Genomic DNA, 19,345 nt, shown 5'->3' on the forward strand with positions numbered 1-19,345 from the left:
TCCCAGAATTCCTGAGCCAGCATGGCTCAGCTTGGAAACCTCTCCCTTTCCCCTCAGCATGGCTGGCTCAGGAATTCTGGGAGTTGAAGTCCACGAGTCATAAAAGAGCCAAGGTTGCCTAGCCCTGGACTAGATGACCTACAACAGGGGTCTTCAAACTTGGCTCTTTTATGACTTGTGGACTTCAACTCCCAGAATTCCTGAGCCAGCCTGGCTCAGCTTGGAAACCTCTCCCTTTCCCCTCAGCATGGCTAGCTCAGGAATTCTGGGAGTTGAAGTCCACGAGTCATAAAAGAGCCAAGGTGGCCTACCCCTGTCCTAGGCCAGTATTTTTCAACCTTGATAGTTTTACATTATGTGGGCCTCAACTCCCAGAATTCCCCAGCAGGGCTGGCTGGGGAATTCTGGGAATTGAAGTCCACACAACGTAAAATTGCCAAGGTTGAAAAACACTGCTCTAGGACCCTTTATGTGATAAATCTTAAAAGAGATTTCCTGTTTACAATCAACAATATATAGGAATGATATAGTACCTGGCTTCTACTTTATCTACACAATGTGATTTTTTTTTCCTGGAAGTACTTAATTAAGTTATTAGGAAGGCCAAAATAAGGCATTTAAAATCTATTGTTTAAAACCGAGCGTTCATGGTTTTCTGTTCTGCTCAAATGATGGTTTCTAATTACCTTCTGTACTTTTATTTTGAACACTGTGAGAAAATTTTTTTCCTTTAAGTGCACGGTCTGTCCCAGCTTGCCACTTGCTTCCCCCCCCCTTTCTTTTATAATTATATGTTTTGAACAATTAACTGAGTAAAATGCATTAAAGAGCTGTTTCTGACATTGATGCTGTTATTTAAATCATAATTTCCCATATAAAAAAAAAAAACCGAGATGATCTATGGAGATACTCAGTCATCTGGGTCGTTGTCCCAAAGGTGCTTTTTTCAAGAGGCAATTGGATTTTCTTGTTTTTTCTTTGAAGACATTTCGCTTCTCATCCAAGTAGCTTCTTCAGCTCTGACTGGATGGTGGGGAATGGAAGGATTTATACTCCTTGCAGACAGCTAGTCATTTGCCTTCTTTTAGAGAGTCGTTGAGACTACCTGGAGGTACTCAAATGGTAATAATAATAATAATAATGATGATGAAAAAAAGTTGGAAGGGACCTTGGAGGTCATCTAGTCCAACCCCCTGCTCAGGCAGGAAACCCTATACCATTTCGGACAAATGGCTGTCCAGTCTCTTCATAAAAATGTCCAGTGTTGGACCATTCACTGCTTCTGGAGGCAGGTTGTTCCACTGGTTAATTGTCCTAACTATCAGGAAGTTTCTCCTTAGCTCTAGGTTGCTTATCTCCTTGATCAATTTCCATCCATTGCTTCTTGTCCTGCCTTCAGGCGCTTTGGAAAATAGCTTGACTCCCTCTTCTTTGTGGCAGCCCCTGAGATACTGGAACACTGCTATCATGTCCCCCCTCGTCCTTCTCTTTATTAAACTAGACATACCCAATTCCAGAAGCCGTTCCTTATATGTTTTAGCCTCCAGTCCCCTAATCATCTTTGTTGCTCTTCTCTGTACTCTTTCTAGAGTCTTTGACCAGCAAAGTCAATGGGGAAGCCCGATTCATTTAACAACTATGTTGCTAAATTAATAGCAGCAGTGATTCACTTAATAACTGTGGCAGAAATGGTCGTAAAATGGGGCAAAATTCACTTAACAACTGGCTTGCTTGGCAATAGAAATTTTGGGATCAATTCTGGCCGTAAATTGAGGACTACCTGAATTGAATTCTTCCCATGGATGTCTTATCAGTATAAGCTTTGGCAACCCTCTGGGAGTCCCCTGGGATTTGGCGGTATATTATACTAAGGAATAGAATTAGAATCTTTATTGTCACTTTAAATGTACACTAATCAGCATACATTAAAATGAAATGTCATTGCATTCAGCTCTCCAAAAAATACCATTAGACATATACTCACACGCTCAAGCACACATGCATGACACAGAGAAGCATTATCGTCTACTTCGAGTGTATACATATGGATGGCAGAAAAAAGACGAATAAGAGTTGGAAGGGACCTTAGAGGTCATCTAGTCTAGCCCAACCCCCTGCTCACGCAGGAGACCTGTACCATTCCAGACAAGCGTCTGTCCGGCCTCTTCTTAAAAGCCTCCAGTGATGGAGCATGGATGGATGAATGAATGACTGAATGAATGAGCGAATGAATGAAACAACTAACTACACCGACGTGCCTGGAAAATCTCCAGGAATCAGACCCGGGACTGGAAGGGTTAAATATCCGAGTCGGGAGTCCTAGAGAAGCCGGGGAGCGGGAGCTCAGCCTCCGAGTCTCTAAGCAACTTCCTGGCTCCGCCCACGGCATTGATCGCTCCTTCGGGGCACGCGAGCGCCCGGTTGCAAATGTGGCGCGCATGCGGCGTTCCCGGTATCGGCGATCGCGTACCCTCTTTTTGTGGGGCGGGAGGGGAAGCGGTGGAAGGTTCGTCTTTTCTGCATTTCCCAGCAGTGTGAAAAGGTTGGCGGGGCGACCCTCCCTCTGGAGTCCCGGGACGAGTTCATGCGGGACTGCAGCTCTGCTGGTTGGTTCTGGTAGTTGGGAGAGCACCGGCGCTGATTCCCAGGGGTGAATCAACCGTGGTTTATACTATAGCTTAGCCCGAGTGAATCCACCGACTGGGATTTGTAAATACAGTTTATAGCTCAGCTGGTGATGGGAATGCAGTCACTTGTCTGAGATGGTATATAGGTTCTCCTGCTTGAGCAGGGGCTGGACTAGAAAACCTCCAAGGTCCCTTATAACTTCTATTCTATTCTATTCTATTCTATTCTATTCTATTCTATTCTATTCTATTCTATTCTATTCTATTATTATTATTCTATAGTCAAGCTATTCTCCAAAGTGCCTGAAGGCAGGACAAGAAGCAATGGGTGGAAACTAATCAAGGAGAGAAGCAACCTAGAACTCAGGAGAAACTTCCTGACAGTTAGAACAATTAACCAGTGGAACGACCTGCCTCCAGAAGCAGTGATGGTCCAATACTGAAAGTTTTTAAGAAGAGACTGGACAGCCATTTGTCTGAAATGGTATAGGGATTCCTACCTGAGCAGGGGGTTGGACTAGAAGACCTCCAAGGTCCCTTCCAACTTTATTATTATTATTATTATTATTATTATTATTATTATTATTATTATTATTATTATTATTATTATTGATCATCGCACAGTCAGCCAGATGTTCAGACTGGATTTGGCATTTTGTCTACCTATCGAGTCCTTACCCAGGACCTGGGATAGGCAGATGTGGATGTTTGATGGTATTACAGATATCGTCGCAGGATGGAAGCAGTTCCTAGTAAATTGACTAATAGCGAATTTGTCAATGCCAATGGTGTTCAAGTGGTGCTCCAGTTGTTTTGGGATTGTACCCAAGGCGCCTATGACTATTGGTACTACCCTTGCTTGCTTTTGCCACAGTCTTTCTATTTCTATTTGTAGGTCTTTGTATTTTGTTATCTTCTCCAGTTCTTTCTCGTCTATTCTGCTGTCTCCAGGCACTGCCACGTCCACTATCCAGACTTTTTTGTCTTTCTTATCGACAATTGTTAAGTCTGGGGTGTTATGTTGCAGGTGCTTGTCTGTTTGAATTCTGAAGTCCCAGAGCAGTTTAATTTTATCATTTTCTATGACTTTCTCTATTTTATGATCCCACCAGTTTTTGCTTACAGGCAAATGATATTTTTTGCAGATCTTCCAATGCACCATTGTTGCTACTTTGTCATGCCGCTGCTTGTAGTCAGTCTGTGCAATCTTCTTGCAACAGCTTACCAAGTGGTCCACTGTTTCTTCAGCTTCTTTGCATAGGCGGCACTTACTGTCTGTTGCTGTCTTCTCAATTTTGACTTTGTATGCATTTGTCCTTAAGGCTTGGTCTTGTGCAGCCAGAATTAGTCCCTCGGTCTCTTTCTTCAATTTTCCTGCTCTTAGCCATTGCCAGGTCTTGTTATTATCTGCTTTCCCAACTATTTTTTTAATGTATTGGCCATGTAGTGCTTTGTCTTCCCATGCCTCTATTCTGTTCTTCATTTGGTCTTTCTTGTAGGCCAGTTTGGTCTCTCCAGTAGTTAGTAAGCCTTCCTGATATACTAATTTCAGTGCATCTTCATCATTGTTCTTCAGATACTCTTCCAAAGCCATTTTTTCTTCTTCAACCATCTGATGTACTTGTAGCATTCCACGCCCACCTATTTGCCTTGGTAGATAAAGTCTATCAATGTCACTGCGTGGATGAAGGGCATGATTCATTGTCATTATTTTTCTGGTCTGCCTATCCATTGCTTTTAGTTCTGCTTGAGTCCAGTCCACTATTCCAGCTGTGTATTATTATTATTATTATCATTCATCGCACAGTCAGCCAGATGTTCAGACTGGATTTGGCATTTTGTCTACCTATCGAGTCCTTACCCAGGACCTGGGATAGGCAGATGTGGATGTTTGATGGTATTACAGGTATCGTCGCAGGATGGAAGCAGTTCCTAATAAGGCCGCCTTTTGCAATTGACTAATAGCGAATTTGTCAATGCCAATGGTGTTCAAGTGGTGCTCCAGTTGTTTTGGGATTGCACCCAAGGAGCCTATGACTATTGGTACTACCCTTGCTTGCTTTTGCCACAGTCTTTCTATTTCTATTTGTAGGTCTTTGTATTTTGTTATCTTCTCCAGTTCTTTCTCTTCTATTCTGCTATCTCCAGGCACTGCCACGTCCACTATCCAGACTTTTTTGTCTTTCTTATCGACAATTGTTAAGTCTGGGGTGTTATGTTGCAGGTGCTTGTCTGTTTGAATTCTGAAGTCCCAGAGCAGTTTAATTTTATCATTTTCTATGACTTTCTCTATTTTATGATCCCACCAGTTTTTGCTTACAGGCAAATGATATTTTTTGCAGATCTTCCAATGCACCATTGTTGCTACTTTGTCATGCCGCTGCTTGTAATCAGTCTGTGCAATCTTCTTGCAACAGCTTACCAAGTGGTCCACTGTTTCTTCAGCTTCTTTGCATAGGCGGCACTTACTGTCTGTTGCTGTCTTCTCAATTTTGACTTTGTATGCATTTGTCCTTAAGGCTTGGTCTTGTGCAGCCAGAATTAGTCCCTCGGTCTCTTTCTTCAATTTTCCTGCTCTTAGCCATTGCCAGGTTTTATTATTATCTGCTTTCCCAGCTATTTTTTTCATGTATTGGCCATGTAGTGCTTTGTCTTCCCATGCCTCTATTCTGTTCTTCATTTGGTCTTTCTTGTAGGCCAGTTTGGTCTCTCCAGTAGTTAGTAAGCCTTCCTGATATACTAATTTCAGTGCATCTTCATCATTGTTCTTCAGATATTCTTCCAAAGCCATTTTTTCTTCTTCAACCATCTGATGTACTTGTAGCATTCCACGCCCACCTATTTGCCTTGGTAGATAAAGTCTATCAATGTCACTGCGTGGATGAAGGGCATGATTCATTGTCATTATTTTTCTGGTCTGCCTATCCATTGCTTTTAGTTCTGCTTGAGTCCAGTCCACTATTCCAGCTGTGTACCTAATGACTGGGATTGCCCAGGTGTTGATTGCCTTTATGGTATTTCCTCCATTGAGTTTGGATTTTAAGATCTTCTTCACTCTCTTGATGTATTCACCTCTAATCTTTTTCTTGACTTCAGTGTGCTTGATGTTGTCAGCTTGAAGGATACCCAAGTATTTGTAGTATCTTCCTCATCCAGACTCTTAATGTTATTTTCGTGGGGCATCTTGATTCCTTCAGTTTTCACTATTTTTCCTTGTTTGATAGTAAGTGTGGCACATTTGTCCAAGCCAAACTCCATTACAATATCTTGGCTATATATACGGACAGTGTTGAGCAGCGATTCTATTTCAGATGATGTTTTTCCATACAGCTTCAGATCATCCATATAAAGGAGGTGGGATAGTCTAGCAGATGTTTTTGATGTTTGATAGCCATGTCCTGAGTTATTCAGTATTGTTGACAGAGGAAACAGTGCAATAACAAATAGTAATGGTGATAATGAATCTCCTTGAAATATTCCTCTCTTGATATTAACCTCTCCCAGCTTCTCACCATTGATCTGCAACTGTGTCTTCCATTGTGCCATCGATCTTTGCACAAATTTTCTGATGTTTCTACTGACTCCTGTTATTTCTAGGCACTTGATTATCCAATCATGTGGCAGAGAGTCAAATGCCTTTTTGTAGTCAATCCATGCCACATTCAGGTTGGTCTTCCTTCTCTTGCAGTTTTCCAAGATCATTTTGTCTATTAGGAGTTGATCTTTTGTTCCTCTGCTATTGGGGCGGTTTCCTTTCTGCTCAGGTGGAAAGAGATTGTTTTCAACTAGATGCTGTTGTACTGCATCAGCTACCACACCAGTTAGTAATTTGAATGTTGTTGGTAAGCAGGTAATTGGCCTGTAGTTACCTGGTGTTGCCCCTTTTGCTGGATTTTTCATTATTAGGTAGGTTTTCCCAGTTGTTAGCCACTTTTCAATTTCTCCTCCTTGTAGTATATTGTTGAACTGTTTGGCAATGAGTGGGTGTATAACAGTTAGATGTTTCAACCAAAACCCATGCAGTTCATCTTCACCTGGTGCTGACCAATTTTTGATTTTCTTTGCTCTTTTTTTTACCATTTTTGTTGTTATTACTAGTTCTTTCATTTCAACTTCTGTTTTATTTGCATCCACCTCTTTTAACCAAGCTGCATCCTTGTTGTATTTCTTTGGGTTATCCCATATCTGCTTCCAGAACTGCACTGTTTCTTCCTTGTCAGGTACTGACTGATTCCTTGCAGTTTCTCCATTGATGGATTGGTAGAAACGTTTCTGATTGGATTGAAATTGGAGGTTCTGCCTATAGTTTGCAATTCGAGCTTCATATCTACTGATTTTCCTGGCTATAGCTGTTATTTGTTGCTTTATTATTTCCAGTGGCTGCTATTATTATTATTATTATTATTATTATTATTATTATTATTATTATTATTATTATTATTCTGTTTTCTATTTTCTATGCTATATTCTATTCTGTTCTGTTCTATTCTATTCTATACTCTTATTCTATTCTATTCTATATTCTATATATTCTATATTCTATTCTGTTCTATTCTGTTCCTATTCCTATTCTACGTGTAAGCCAGGATTTGGGGTTTGATATGTGATGGGATCTTGGTTGGGGAGTGTGAACTAGGATTTATAGATTTTGGCTGTGGCATGTCCTCCAAGTTTGTTTCAATATAGTTTCTGAATGTTTCGCTGCCAAACTAGATAACATCACCAGCAGGATTTAATTGTACTATCCTCCTTAACTCATAAGCATCTCGTGTGCCAGTGTGGTCAGTTGTTTGGAGCTATATGACCACATCCCTTAAAAATTTTGGTTATGAGGCTGGGCCTTGTTGTCACACAGAACGACGCTGCTCTGAGGTTGAATGGTGAATCTCGAACTCTTCTGGGTGACTGGGCTCCGAAATGTAACATTGCCAGATTTGAGGAAATGACTTTTTCTGTCCTTGATTTCTTAGTATGCAGCAATGGCTGCGGAAGAGATGGAAGTCCCTTTGGATCCTTTGTCCCAGGATGCTAGCACACAACGCTGGATCAAAGAGGAACCGGCTGAGGAGACGCACAACTGCTGGAGTCCCCTGGGACTTATCAAAGTGGAGCAGGGTTTTCTCCTGCCCCATGAATGCCCACAAACAGAGAGAGATGTTGCGAACTCTCTCGTTGGGGAACCGCCTGCTGGTGGTCAGTGGTCTTCAAGAGAGCAAAGGATGCTGGTTCTGCCCAGCCCCCCAAGAGAGATCCAGCTGGCGTCTCCTGATCCCAGGTCTGCAACATCGCAGGTGCACGAGAGCCTTGGATCCTATGGAGCATCCAGGCCGGTGAAGGAGGAGGTCCTCAGCCCGGAAGGACAGCGCCAGCTTTTCCGCGGATTCCTCTTCCACGAGGCCAAGGAACCGAAAGAGGTTTACCAGCGACTCTCCGGACTTTGCAGGCGTTGGTTGCAGCCCAAGAGGAGCACCAAGGAGCAGATGCTGGAGCTGGTGGTGCTGGAGCAGTTTGTGGCCATTCTGCCCCCGGGGCTCCAGGGCTGGGTGAGAAGCGGTGAGCCGGACACCTGCCTCCAAGCGGTGGCCTTAGCCGAGGAGTTCTTACGGAGGCCGGAGCAGGTGAGGACATCAGGCTGCCTTTGAGGGGGGGGGGTTTGAAGGAGTAGGGAGGAGTCAGCCTCGGGATGCAGATCTCGTATTGAATGCCGAGGGTCCTGGGTTCAGCCCCTGGCAGGCAGGCAGGGGAAAGAAAAGAATCCGGGTGCCGGGTGGGTGTGGCCCATTGGCTGGGTGTGGCCCATTGGCTGGGCGTGGCTGCGGTGGTAACGGCAGACTGGGTGGGACTAAAAAGTTCAATCAATCAATGCCAACTTTGCAAGATCTTTTTTTTTCCCCACGAGAAGTTAAAATTGATTGATTGAACCTTTTTTTTTTTTTTTTTTGCACACGGCGGCAGAGGCCTAAAGCGAAAAGGTTTTATAAAACCCAGCTGAAGGCCTAGGACTGGGGCGACGGGGCGCGTGCCCACAGAGAGGGCTCTGAGTGCCGCCTCTGGTACCCGTGCCATAGGTTCGCCACCACTGGAGTATGGTCTACTCCTGCTTCCCATGCTCCTAGTCCTCTTGAGGTTTGGGTTCCTGTTATTTTGTGTGAATTCCATTTACCTGTAAACCACAGGTTCTCTGTTTAACCCTGGCCTGCCACTGAGAAGCTCTATCCTTAGTATAGGCAATCCTTGACTTACGACCACAGTATTCCTGTTAGTGAGCTAAGACAGCTGTTTTGACCCATTTTACGACCTTTCTTGTCACGCTTGTTAAGTGAATCCCTGCGGTGGTTAAGTTAGTAACACGGCTGTTAAGTGAATCTGGCTTCCCCATAGACGTGGCTTGACTGAAGGTTAGTAAAGGAGATCAGGGGACACCAGGACACTGCGACCGTCATAAATATGAGTCAATTGCCAAGGGTCTGAATTTTAGTGACCACGGGGGGGAATGCTGCAACGGTCGTTGAGTATGAAAAATGGTCATACGTCCCTTTTTTCAGTACCGTTGTAACTTCGAACAGTCACTGAATGAACTGTTGTAAGTTGAGGACCACCTGTATGCCGTACAGAGACCAAGGAGACTTGGCAAAAATGGTGCACCTGACAGGCAATGCATCTTTCCTCCTTTCCTTACTAAGGGATAAAGCCTGCATCCTTCCCATCAGTTTTAAGAGGTGGGCCAGACAGGAAGCGCCACCCGGATAAACTAACCCTACTTTATTTTAAACCTACATGAATAAAAAATTTTCAAGACTGAAAGTACAATTTTTGTGCCATCTCCTTTATAGCCGTCCCCCAAGGTCAGAGGTAGGCCACCTCGGCTCTTTTATGACTCGTGGACTTCAACTCCCAGAATTCCCGAGCCAGGCTGGCTCAGTTTGGAAACCTCTCTTCCCCTCAGCGTGGCTGGCTCAGGAATTCTGGGAGTTGAAGTCCACGAGTCATGAAGGGGCCATAGTTCCCCCATGCTGGCTCAGGAATTCTGGGAGTTGAAGTCCACGAGTCATAAAAGAGCTAAGGTTGCCTACCTCTGCGCCAAGGTCATTTCCAAATAGTGTTGCACTTCTGAATACAATATGGCAACGATCCCCAACCTTTGTGGCTTGGTGGCCTGGCTGGGGGGGGGAGTGGAGAAGAGAACTGGGCCATGCAAGCAGCGGGCCGGTGCACACACACATGCACACATAGTTCGACTGCAAGTTGAGCTACATGGGCACGCGCACCTGCACACTGGCCTGCCTCTCTTTTGGCCCAGTTCTGAATAGACCATGGCTTGGGGTTTAGGAACCCCTGCAATATGGGCTGGACCAGGGGTAGGCAACCTTGGCTCTTTTATGACTCGTGGACTTCAACTCCCAGAATTCCTGAGCCAGCATGGCTCAGCTTGGAAACTTCTCCCTTTCCCCTCAGCATGGCCGGCTCAGGAATTCTGGGAGTTGAAGTCCACAAGTCATAAAAGAGCCAAGGTTGCCTACCCCTGGGCTGGACTTTTGGCTGGGTCAAGAGATGCCTTTTGGACACAGCCACAGCTTGGCTCTGGGGAGATCCTATGATCTGATCATAAATTAGGACTGAAGCTGGAAAGCTTATAACAGCCTCCCTGCTTATCCTTCTACCCCCGTCCCTTTCCAGAAGCTGTTCTCTGAAGTATCCAGTAACCTTGCAGAAGGGCCAAGTGACCTGCTGGATACCAGTCCGCAACAATTGTACAACCAGCCCACACAAGAGGATACCATGGACGTTGGCATTATGGGTGAGACTTTGTTTTTTGCACTGTTCACATTCTTTTTTATATAAGATTTTTATTGATTTTTTTCATACATTCAATACCACTTGTTCAACAAACGTGCTGTATGAGTTTACATTCACTAATACAAATTTAATTCCTAATCCTTTATTCTTTCCTCTAGCCATTGATAAAATAAGTCCCACGTTTGATAATATTCCGTTTCTTCTTTTTCTTTCAACCTCAAAGTCGGTCTATCCATCTCCGTACATTCTAGTATTTTTTTTTTTAGTTATTTCTTCCTCTGATGGTACTTCTTCATTTTTCCAATACTGTGAGAATATAACTCTTGCCGCTGTTTTACATGTAAAATCAAATATATGCTTTGTTTATCAGTTTTTTCTGGCATTATACCTAATAAAAAAAAGTTCAGGTTTAAAATCTACATATTTTCCCAACATCTTTTCTAGCCACGTATGTATTTTTTTCCAATAACTCTTTGCTTTGGCACATGTCCACCAAACATGGTAATAAGCACCTGACTTACGTTTGCGTTTCCAACATCTGTCTGACATGTTTTTAAACATTTTTGCTAATCTTGCTGGCAGTTTTCTTTCTTTATTAGTCATATCTCTGTGCCACCAGCATCCATGGCTGTTCTTTGCAAACAGCTGTACACAGGCACTGTGATGTCCCACTTTTTCATCTCTAGGACAGTTCTGCAGTCTTACAAATTACAGGTACAGGTAATCCTCGAGTTACGAATGTAATGGAGCCTGCCAATTACATTTGTAACCCGAGGATTTGTAGGAGTGAATCATGTAAATTGAGGAAAGGCTTTTGCTGCCGTGAACAGAGGCCCAGAGGGACGCCCGTGCCCCTCCCGGCCTCCGTTCTTGGTGGCGAAGCCTTTTTTGCAAAGATGGCAAAAGGCTCTGCAAATGGAGGCAAGGCTTTGGTGCTTCAGGCCTTCCCTCTTTTGCTGCAAATCTCATCCAGGCCTCCGTTTGCACAGAACAGTGGCCTAAAGTACCGTGAGATCAGACGAGATCAGTAGCATGAGGTCTCGCGCTACTGATCTCGTCTGATCTCGCGGTACTTTAGGCCTCTGTTCCATGCGAACGCACTGAAGGCCAAGAAATGGAAGGTTTGCAAGGTGCGTTTGACAGGCTCGGTGCCTGTCGCTAAGTGAACCTTCGCAACTCGAGGATTGCCTGTAGTCCTTGACTTAAGATGGTAATTGCGCCTGGAATGACAGTCGTAGTCACGGCATTCGTTAAGCGACAGTTGGGCCTGTCAGACTGGCCACAGCCCGCTCCCTGAGAAAGAACGGCCCCTGACTCCATAGGACGGTGTTAGAGAAAAGGTACTTTTACTAGAGATGGTGAGTGCAGGGTGAGTGGGGCAAGTTCTGAAGAAAAACCGGGCGAACGTCATATATTGAAAGCGATTCCCAATGTCCAAAACCCTCCCCCCTGTGGAAATCGTCCAATCAAGCTCTGTTCCGATGTTATGGGAAACCGGGGCCTCAGACGCCGCCGTCCGTTCCTTTCCCAGGGCCAGCTTCCTTGAAGGCAGGCAGATGGCTCGGTTCAATATCCGGTCTGGTTCCCGTTAGTGTCCGTACTCCCCCAAATTCCCACAGCGTCCTTTCACACCTCGAGCACTCCTCCTCCTCCTCTCCCAAATGCGCCCTCCCCCTTGGTGATGGCAGTCGCTAGCGAGCTCAAAGAAAGCAACAATGGACATCTGACAGGGCCCAGTTTTATGACCTCTTTTGGCGGTTGTTAAGCAAATCCATTGTCCACAGTGGGTGTCTTTTGCCATAAACTGGAAATAAACACTGGTTTCCAGCAAAAAAAACCCACCAAATATTGTAAATTGTGGTCAGGTGACTGCAGGACACAGCAAATGTGACTGTGGGGAGGAGGGGGGGAGCCATTGAAAGTTTATGTTGGGTTGCAAGTAATCCTGGGGAGGACCATCGTAACTTCAAATCGTCATTAAGCGACTGATCTTAAATCAAGGACTTCCTCTAAACCAGTGGCTCCCAACCTTGTCTATACCCCGCACCCCTAGAACGCTTCTGATATATTCTCGCACCCTTTACAAAAGTTGGAAATAACAGCAATTATGCATATACACTATAATTTTGAAAAACCCAAGTTTTCGCGCCCCCTGGAATATAGTCTCACGCCCCCGGTTGGGAACCCCTGTGTCAACGCTGTTAATATAGGATATTATTGCTTTGACAAGATATACAGAACTGTCTGGTATTTTTAGAGTTAATTCAGATGACAGAGTGAGGGAGGAGATTCATAAGGAAAGCCCGGGAAAAAGGAACGGAAGTGAATCTTTGCCCTCCGGGCTAATTGGAAGATGTGACTTATGACTGCAAAATAAGGGAGGGGTTTAGAAAGAAAAGCTAGACGCAAGCAAGAGATTCTGGCATACATCCATGATGTGCCGTCGATTTGTTACACTGTTAATAAAGACTTTAGGATAAACATGCCTGGAAGTTCTTTGAAGTGTTTCATTAGTCGGAACCATGACACCCTGCTGTAAACAATTCAGCAATTAGTCTTGTCTTCTCAATTTCTTGCTGTTATTGTTATCATTTTTTTGCTTTCCGAGTGTGATGCTTTGTTGTATATTTCCAGCTGGGTGCCTTCAGGATGTGGGAGAAAGGAACCCATGCGTGGAACTGGCTGATCCCGTCGAACACCAAGGACTGGATGCTGAAAACCCTTCCTCGTGTCAGCCCAGCGGAGAGATTTCCGTAAATCAGCCTGAAACGAAGCAACAAGAAGGCGACGCCGTTCCTTCTTGGAGAAATGATTCCTGTAAAAGAAAAGACGGAGTCCGCAGGGGCAAAGAACCCAATTTACATCCTCTGGATGGGAAGTCCTTGAGCTGGATCCCAGATTCTATTTCCCCAAAAAGAAAGCAGCCAGGAAAAAAAGGACACAAAGGTTTGGGGTATATTTTGAGATCCAGCCTCGTAACTCACAGAGGCCTCATCCAGACGACTGGAAAACTCCATTCCTGCTCGTATGGCGGTCAAAAAGGTGGTGAGAGCTCGGGCTTTGGTCTTCCTTTCAAAAGCCACTCCAGAGAGAAGCCTTACAGATGCTCCGAGTGCGGGAAACGCTTCCAACACCCCAGCGGTTTCAACAGTCACCTCAGAAGCCATAGGGAAGAAAAGCTGCCTCAGGACGTGTGCAAGGGGAAGAGCATCAGTACCCACTCGGACCCGCGCAGGGCTGGTCTATCCCCAGCTGCCGAAAAATGTGGGACATCGTTCTGCCAGAACTCCCAGCTCCTGGCCCACCAGAGGGTGCGCTCGGGTGAGCAGCCCTTCCGGTGCTTTGAGTGTGGGAAGATCTTCAGCTCAAGCGCGCACCTCAACGGGCACCAGTGTGTCCACATGCATGTGAAAGCCTTGATCTGTTCCGATTGTGGAAAGACCTTCAGTGGGAAGTCACATCTCAGCCGGCACCAACGGATCCACACCGGAGAGAATCTGTTTAAATGCCCGGAATGTGGCAAAAACTTTTGTGTTACTTCGGACCTCGCTGCGCACATGCGAATCCACACCGGCCACAAACCCTACAAATGCCTAGACTGTGGGAAGAGTTTCACCCAGAAGCAGCACCTGACCAGCCACCGGCGGACTCACACGGGCGAAAAACCCTACGTGTGTGCGCACTGCGGCAAAGGCTTCAGTGTGAGCTCCAACCTCAACACCCACGAGCGGACCCACACGGGAGTCAGGCCTTTTCAGTGCTCCGAATGTGAGAAACGCTTCAAACAAAAATCACATCTCATCGTCCACCAGAGACACCACACAGGGGAGAGGCCTTATTTGTGTGTTGATTGTGGGAAAGGTTTCGGATCCAGCTCAAATCTTGTGGCCCACATGTGGACCCACATTGGAGACAAAGTTTAGATACCCTCTGATAATTTGATGGGAGAGAAAAATGCAAAGCTCATCTGTCTCTTACTCTCTTCAGTTCAATATTTATCTGCAGAGTTTCAACTTTAGCTTGACACATTGATACAGATATCAATGTGAGTGAAAGTTAAGGAACTGTAAAAAAAAAAAACAACTTTGCATGTAGGAGAGATTGGTGTTTTGTATAGAAATATTTGTATTAAAAGACCTGTAAAATTTGTCAAGCTAAAGTATTAGAAATCAGCGTAGATTGCTTACCTGAAAACCATGTTTTATTAACAATAAAACATCATTGTACTAGTTTAGAGAAGTGTAGATTTGTGTTTGAAATGTTCCTTTTCCCATCTCTCCAACAACTTCACCACTCATTTTGGTCACAGATGTGCTCCTAAATTGTACTACCCTGGAAAATGGATTCATTCAATAGAATCCTATATAAGCGGGTGGAGAAACAATATTTTGAGGAAGTTTTATCCTTTTTTTTATTGCTCCATTCCTCTTCATTTTTTCCCTAAGAGGATATGCTTGAATGACTCTTCTTATTCCACTCTTTTCAGAGAGTCAAACACATTCTGTGTCTTTTTTCACACAGCAGGCTAACACCTATTGTGACTGGCTTGGTTTTAAGTTGATGTTAGAGTAACTGTGCGAAATCCAGCCGCTTTAGGTGTAAACCAACATCATGGCTCAATATGTTGTGTGAATCCAGGCAATAATGGTTTATTAGAATAATTGTTGGCTGGGAACTGCCCAAAATTTGATATAAAATGGGCAGCTGTGCAAATAGCCCTCGACTTACAACTGGTTGCTTAAAAACTGTTCAAAATTACAATGGACCTCCCCAGAGCTACTTACGATCCATTTTCGGAGTTATCATGGCTATAACCCACGTCCTGCAGTCCACGATTGCATTTTGCGTGCCTGGCAACTGACACATCTTTATGGCTGTTTGCAGTGTCCCATAGTCAAATAACCATAATTTGCAACATTTTCTGCTGGTTTCTGGTGTTTTATTTCTGGTTTTTGGCAAAAAACCCCAAACCACCCTAGGAGAAAATAGATTTGCACGATAGCCATGACAATTGCTTAACAACTGTCATAAGAATCATAAACAGATTTAATAGTTTAGTAGTTTAACATTCGTTTGGCCTGTTTCACAAGTGGTGGGAAACTAACGTATAATATTAATCAGAACTAGGGAAGACGTGCATATGTGTTAGTCTTTTTTTAAGACACTTTAATGTTTGCTGTGTTTTTTTTCTTCTTTTGTCCACTTTTTAAAAAAATACGTTGGTATTTTCTATTTTAACTTTCGCTGAATAAACTTTGAGGAAAAAACAACTGTTGTAAAAAGTTGTAACTTCAGAGTTAATCCTATAATGCAGACATGTCAAACACAAGGCCCGGGGGGCCGGATGCGGCCCGCGAAGTAGTTTCATGTGGCCTGCGAAGCCATCCTGGAAACAGTGAGGAAATGGCCCCCGCTGCCTTGGCCCTGGCTCAAGCCGGCCAGGAATCAATGTACAATTTTGTGGTGGCCATCTATGCTAAAACACATTCAGTCTTAGCTCCAGAAGGCCATCTGGAAACAGCAAGGAACCAGCCCCTGCCACATCAGCCGCCGGGTGCATGATGGGGAGGTGTCACCCTTTGTGAGGAATGAAGAAATGCACCATCGCCTGGAAGTGGCCAGCAAATGGCCCTCGCGTACTTCACAGATCCGGCTTGATGGGCTCTGCCCTGGTCCCCCCCCCCTTTCTGCCAGAGACCCTCAGATCTGTCCCACTCCTGCCCAGGCCCCCACAGGCCCCCTTGACTCCAATGATGTAGAGCTGGCCATGCCCACCCAGTAGGCCACACCCATTCCATCCACGCCCACCCAGTAGGATGCACCCCCCCTGGCCACCCCCCCTGAGGGCAACCACAATGCTGATGTGGCCCTCAATGAAATTGACTTTGACACCCCTGCTATAATGCCTCAATGTATGACAGTGATGACTTACAACCATAATCCCAGGCTCAGTTCCCATCATACATTGAGGAATACCAGTATAAATGTTTTGAAACAAAATAATCAGTAGATGAAAGTGGACAACCTGAGGAAATTTATGCCTGAATTTAGGTTTCAATCCTGATTCAGTTCTCTATAAAGATATTAAAACCTTGACAACCATCTCAGGGGGCTGAATGGCATTTGAAAAGTTCTACTTTGGCTTTCCTGAAATAAATTTGGATGAAATTTCTTCCAAACGATGGGCAAGGTCTCAAGCACTCAACACTTAACTTTTTGTATAGATATATATTTTATTATCATTTTTCATACTTACAAGAAATGTACGAAGAAGTTACACTTCTTTAATTTTGGCAAAGTGTAAAGAGATTTTTCTTTCCTATTCAAGGGGCATGGCAAGGAGAGTCTGGTTTTAGTTGCATATCGTTCTTCCTTTGCAGAAAGATAAGGCGATATAACGTAATACCGAATCTTCGGGAGCATCCATAAAACTGTCAGTTTTCTGAGTCTCCCTCTTCTACAGCTGCCCCATTCTTGTTCCATACAGCATTTTAGAAACACTTTATTCAAAGTAACGGACGCAAAACAGCCCATCTTAAACTGTGTCCAATGTTCAGGAAAGGTAAACAATTCTAATGGAGAAACAGTCCAGTCTGAACTGCACTTCCTATACTTTTACGGTATTTTTCAGTATTTCTTTGAATTCTCCTTCACAGTCACTTCCTTCCAGCGCCCATTTTGTTCTTAAACAGAGCAATTTGTTTCCATTTCAAATGTCTACTCCAGGGGTAGGCCACCTTGGCTCTTTTAGGACTCGTGGACTTCAAATCCCAGAATTCCTGAGCCAGCCACGCTGAGGGGAAAGGAAGGGGTTTCCATGCTGACCCATGCTGGCTCAGGAATTCTGGGAATTGAAGTCCACGAGTCATAAAAGAGCCAAGGTTGCCTACCCTGGACTCTAAGCAGACCAAAAATTGCCCAGAGATCTATTTCTAGATCTTGATCACCTTTGGCCTATCTTTTTTTCCTATTCCAGGGCTAGGCCACCTTGGCTCTTTTGTGACTCGTGGACTTCAACTCCCAGAATTCCTGAGCCAGCCATGCTGAGGGGAAAGGGAGAGGTTTCCAAGCTGAGCCATGCTGGCTCAGGAATTCTGGGAGTTGAAGTCCACGAGTCATAAAAGAGCCAAGGTGGCCTAGCCCTGGTCTACTTCAAAGGCATTTCAAAATCGCAAGCAATTCCTACTCTTAATTTTCCCTTCCTTTTTACCAATTCCCTCCCCCTCTATTATTTAACATTTTGCTCCCTACGGTGACCTTATTAACAATAGTCATTTCTCTTTGGTTGTTGCCTGGTGGACAGGAGAGGGTGTTGCCGTTACCAAGACATGGCCCACCTTTGCATCTCAAAGGTTTTTAATATCCTAGAAAGGACCAAAAAAAAAAAAAAGGCTTGGTAGTGATGCTACTTACATGTCCCAAGTGGAAGACCTCTTTCCCCATTTATAAAGGAGGAAAGACATTTCCCCAATATATGCCTTGTCTCAAAAAGTCCTTTTCCTAACCATTGTTCCAATTCGTGCCTTCTCTCTCTCTCTCTCGAAACCATCACAACGCAACTCCGAATTCGTAAGCTTTGTCTAGGCCTGGGAGAAACGTTTATATAAAGGGACCTGTCTTAAGATTTCCCCAGATGTCACCCACAGTGATGATTCCTTGCCCCTTTTTTGAAACCAAAATTCTAAGACAGAACAGAGCTGGAAGGGACCCTTGGAGGTCTTCTAGACCAGCCCCCTGCTCAAGCAGGAGAACCTATACCAGTGATGGCGGACCTTTTAGAGACCGAGTGCCTGAACTGCAACCCAAAACCCATTTATGTATCGCCAAGTACCCCACTGGGTAGGCGTGGCTGTGGTGGTCATGGCAGACTGGGTGGGTGTGGCCAAGGTGGGCATGGTCACCTCGATGTTGCTCGTGGGGAGGGATGCCTGTGGGGGCCGGGCAGGGTTGGGGGAGATCCAGGGGGTTTCTGGCAGGTGGGGTGGTGGGCAGGAGGCTCGTGCTGCGGGGTGAGGCGAGGCGAGGCAAGGCAGGGGTGCCACTGTCACAGGGCAAGGTGAGGCAGGGCCTGGGGTGGCTGCTGCCTGACACCATCAGCCCCCGCACACAGAGGCCAGCAAGCGCATGGGGGCCGACAGTGTCCGTCAGCAGCCACAGCCTGCCGGCCCCTCGACCGGCGCACTCTGGGGGTCCACAGCCCGCCACCAGTTCAGAGAAGTGCCCACAGAGAGGGCTCTGAGTGCCGCCTCTGGCACACCTGCCATAGGTTCGCCACCACTGACCTATATCATTTCAGACAAGAGACTATCTAGTCTCTTTCTTAAAAATATCCATTGATGGAACATCCACGATTTCTGAAGGCAAAGCTCTTCCACTGGTTAGTTGTCCTCATTGTCAGGAAGTTTCTCCTTAGTTCCAGGTTGCTTCTCTCCTTGATCAGTTTCCAACCATTGTTTCTTGTCCTGCCCTCTGGTGCTTTGGTGAATAATGTGATTCCTCTCTTCTTTGTGGCAGCCCCTCAAATACTGGAATCACCCCTATTTCTTCTTTTCTTTAGATTAGCCCAGGGGTAGGCAACCTTGGCTCTTTTATGACGCGTGGACTTCAACTCCCAGAATTCCTGAGCCAGCCATGCTGAGGGGAAAGGGAGAGGTTTCCAAGCTGAGCCATGGCTGGCTCAGGAATTCTGGGAGTTGAAGTCCACGAGTCATAAAAGAGCCAAGGTTGCCTACCCCTGGACCAGCCAAACCCAAGTCCTGCAGCAGTTCTTCATATGTTTTGGTCTCCGGGCTTTTGATCATCTTAGTTGCTCTTCTCTGAATTTTTTTCCAAAGTCTCAACATCTTTTTTGTAGCATGGTGACCAAAACTGGTTGCGGTATTGGTTGATGTGACATCCTGCAGGGGTTACAAGAGAACCAG

General features: G+C 45.1%; 1 protein-coding gene across 1 annotated transcript; it reads left to right on the forward strand.

Moving 5' to 3' along the window:
- The first annotated feature begins 2,401 nt into the window (after positions 1-2,401).
- LOC120319910 (zinc finger protein with KRAB and SCAN domains 8-like) lies at positions 2,402-15,673 on the forward strand. The gene is made up of 4 exons (XM_039369263.1): positions 2,402-2,452; positions 7,598-8,245; positions 10,305-10,425; positions 13,059-15,673. The coding sequence occupies exons 2-4, from the start codon at positions 7,607-7,609 to the stop codon at positions 14,345-14,347; spliced, it is 2,049 nt and encodes a 682-aa protein (XP_039225197.1). The 5' UTR covers positions 2,402-2,452; positions 7,598-7,606; the 3' UTR covers positions 14,348-15,673.
- The last annotated feature ends 3,672 nt before the right edge of the window (positions 15,674-19,345 follow it).

The sequence above is a fragment of the Crotalus tigris genome, unplaced genomic scaffold (genome assembly GCF_016545835.1).
Source record: "Crotalus tigris isolate CLP2741 ecotype Arizona unplaced genomic scaffold, ASM1654583v1 scf7180000020992.475769, whole genome shotgun sequence".
Lineage (NCBI taxonomy): Eukaryota > Metazoa > Chordata > Lepidosauria > Squamata > Viperidae > Crotalus > Crotalus tigris.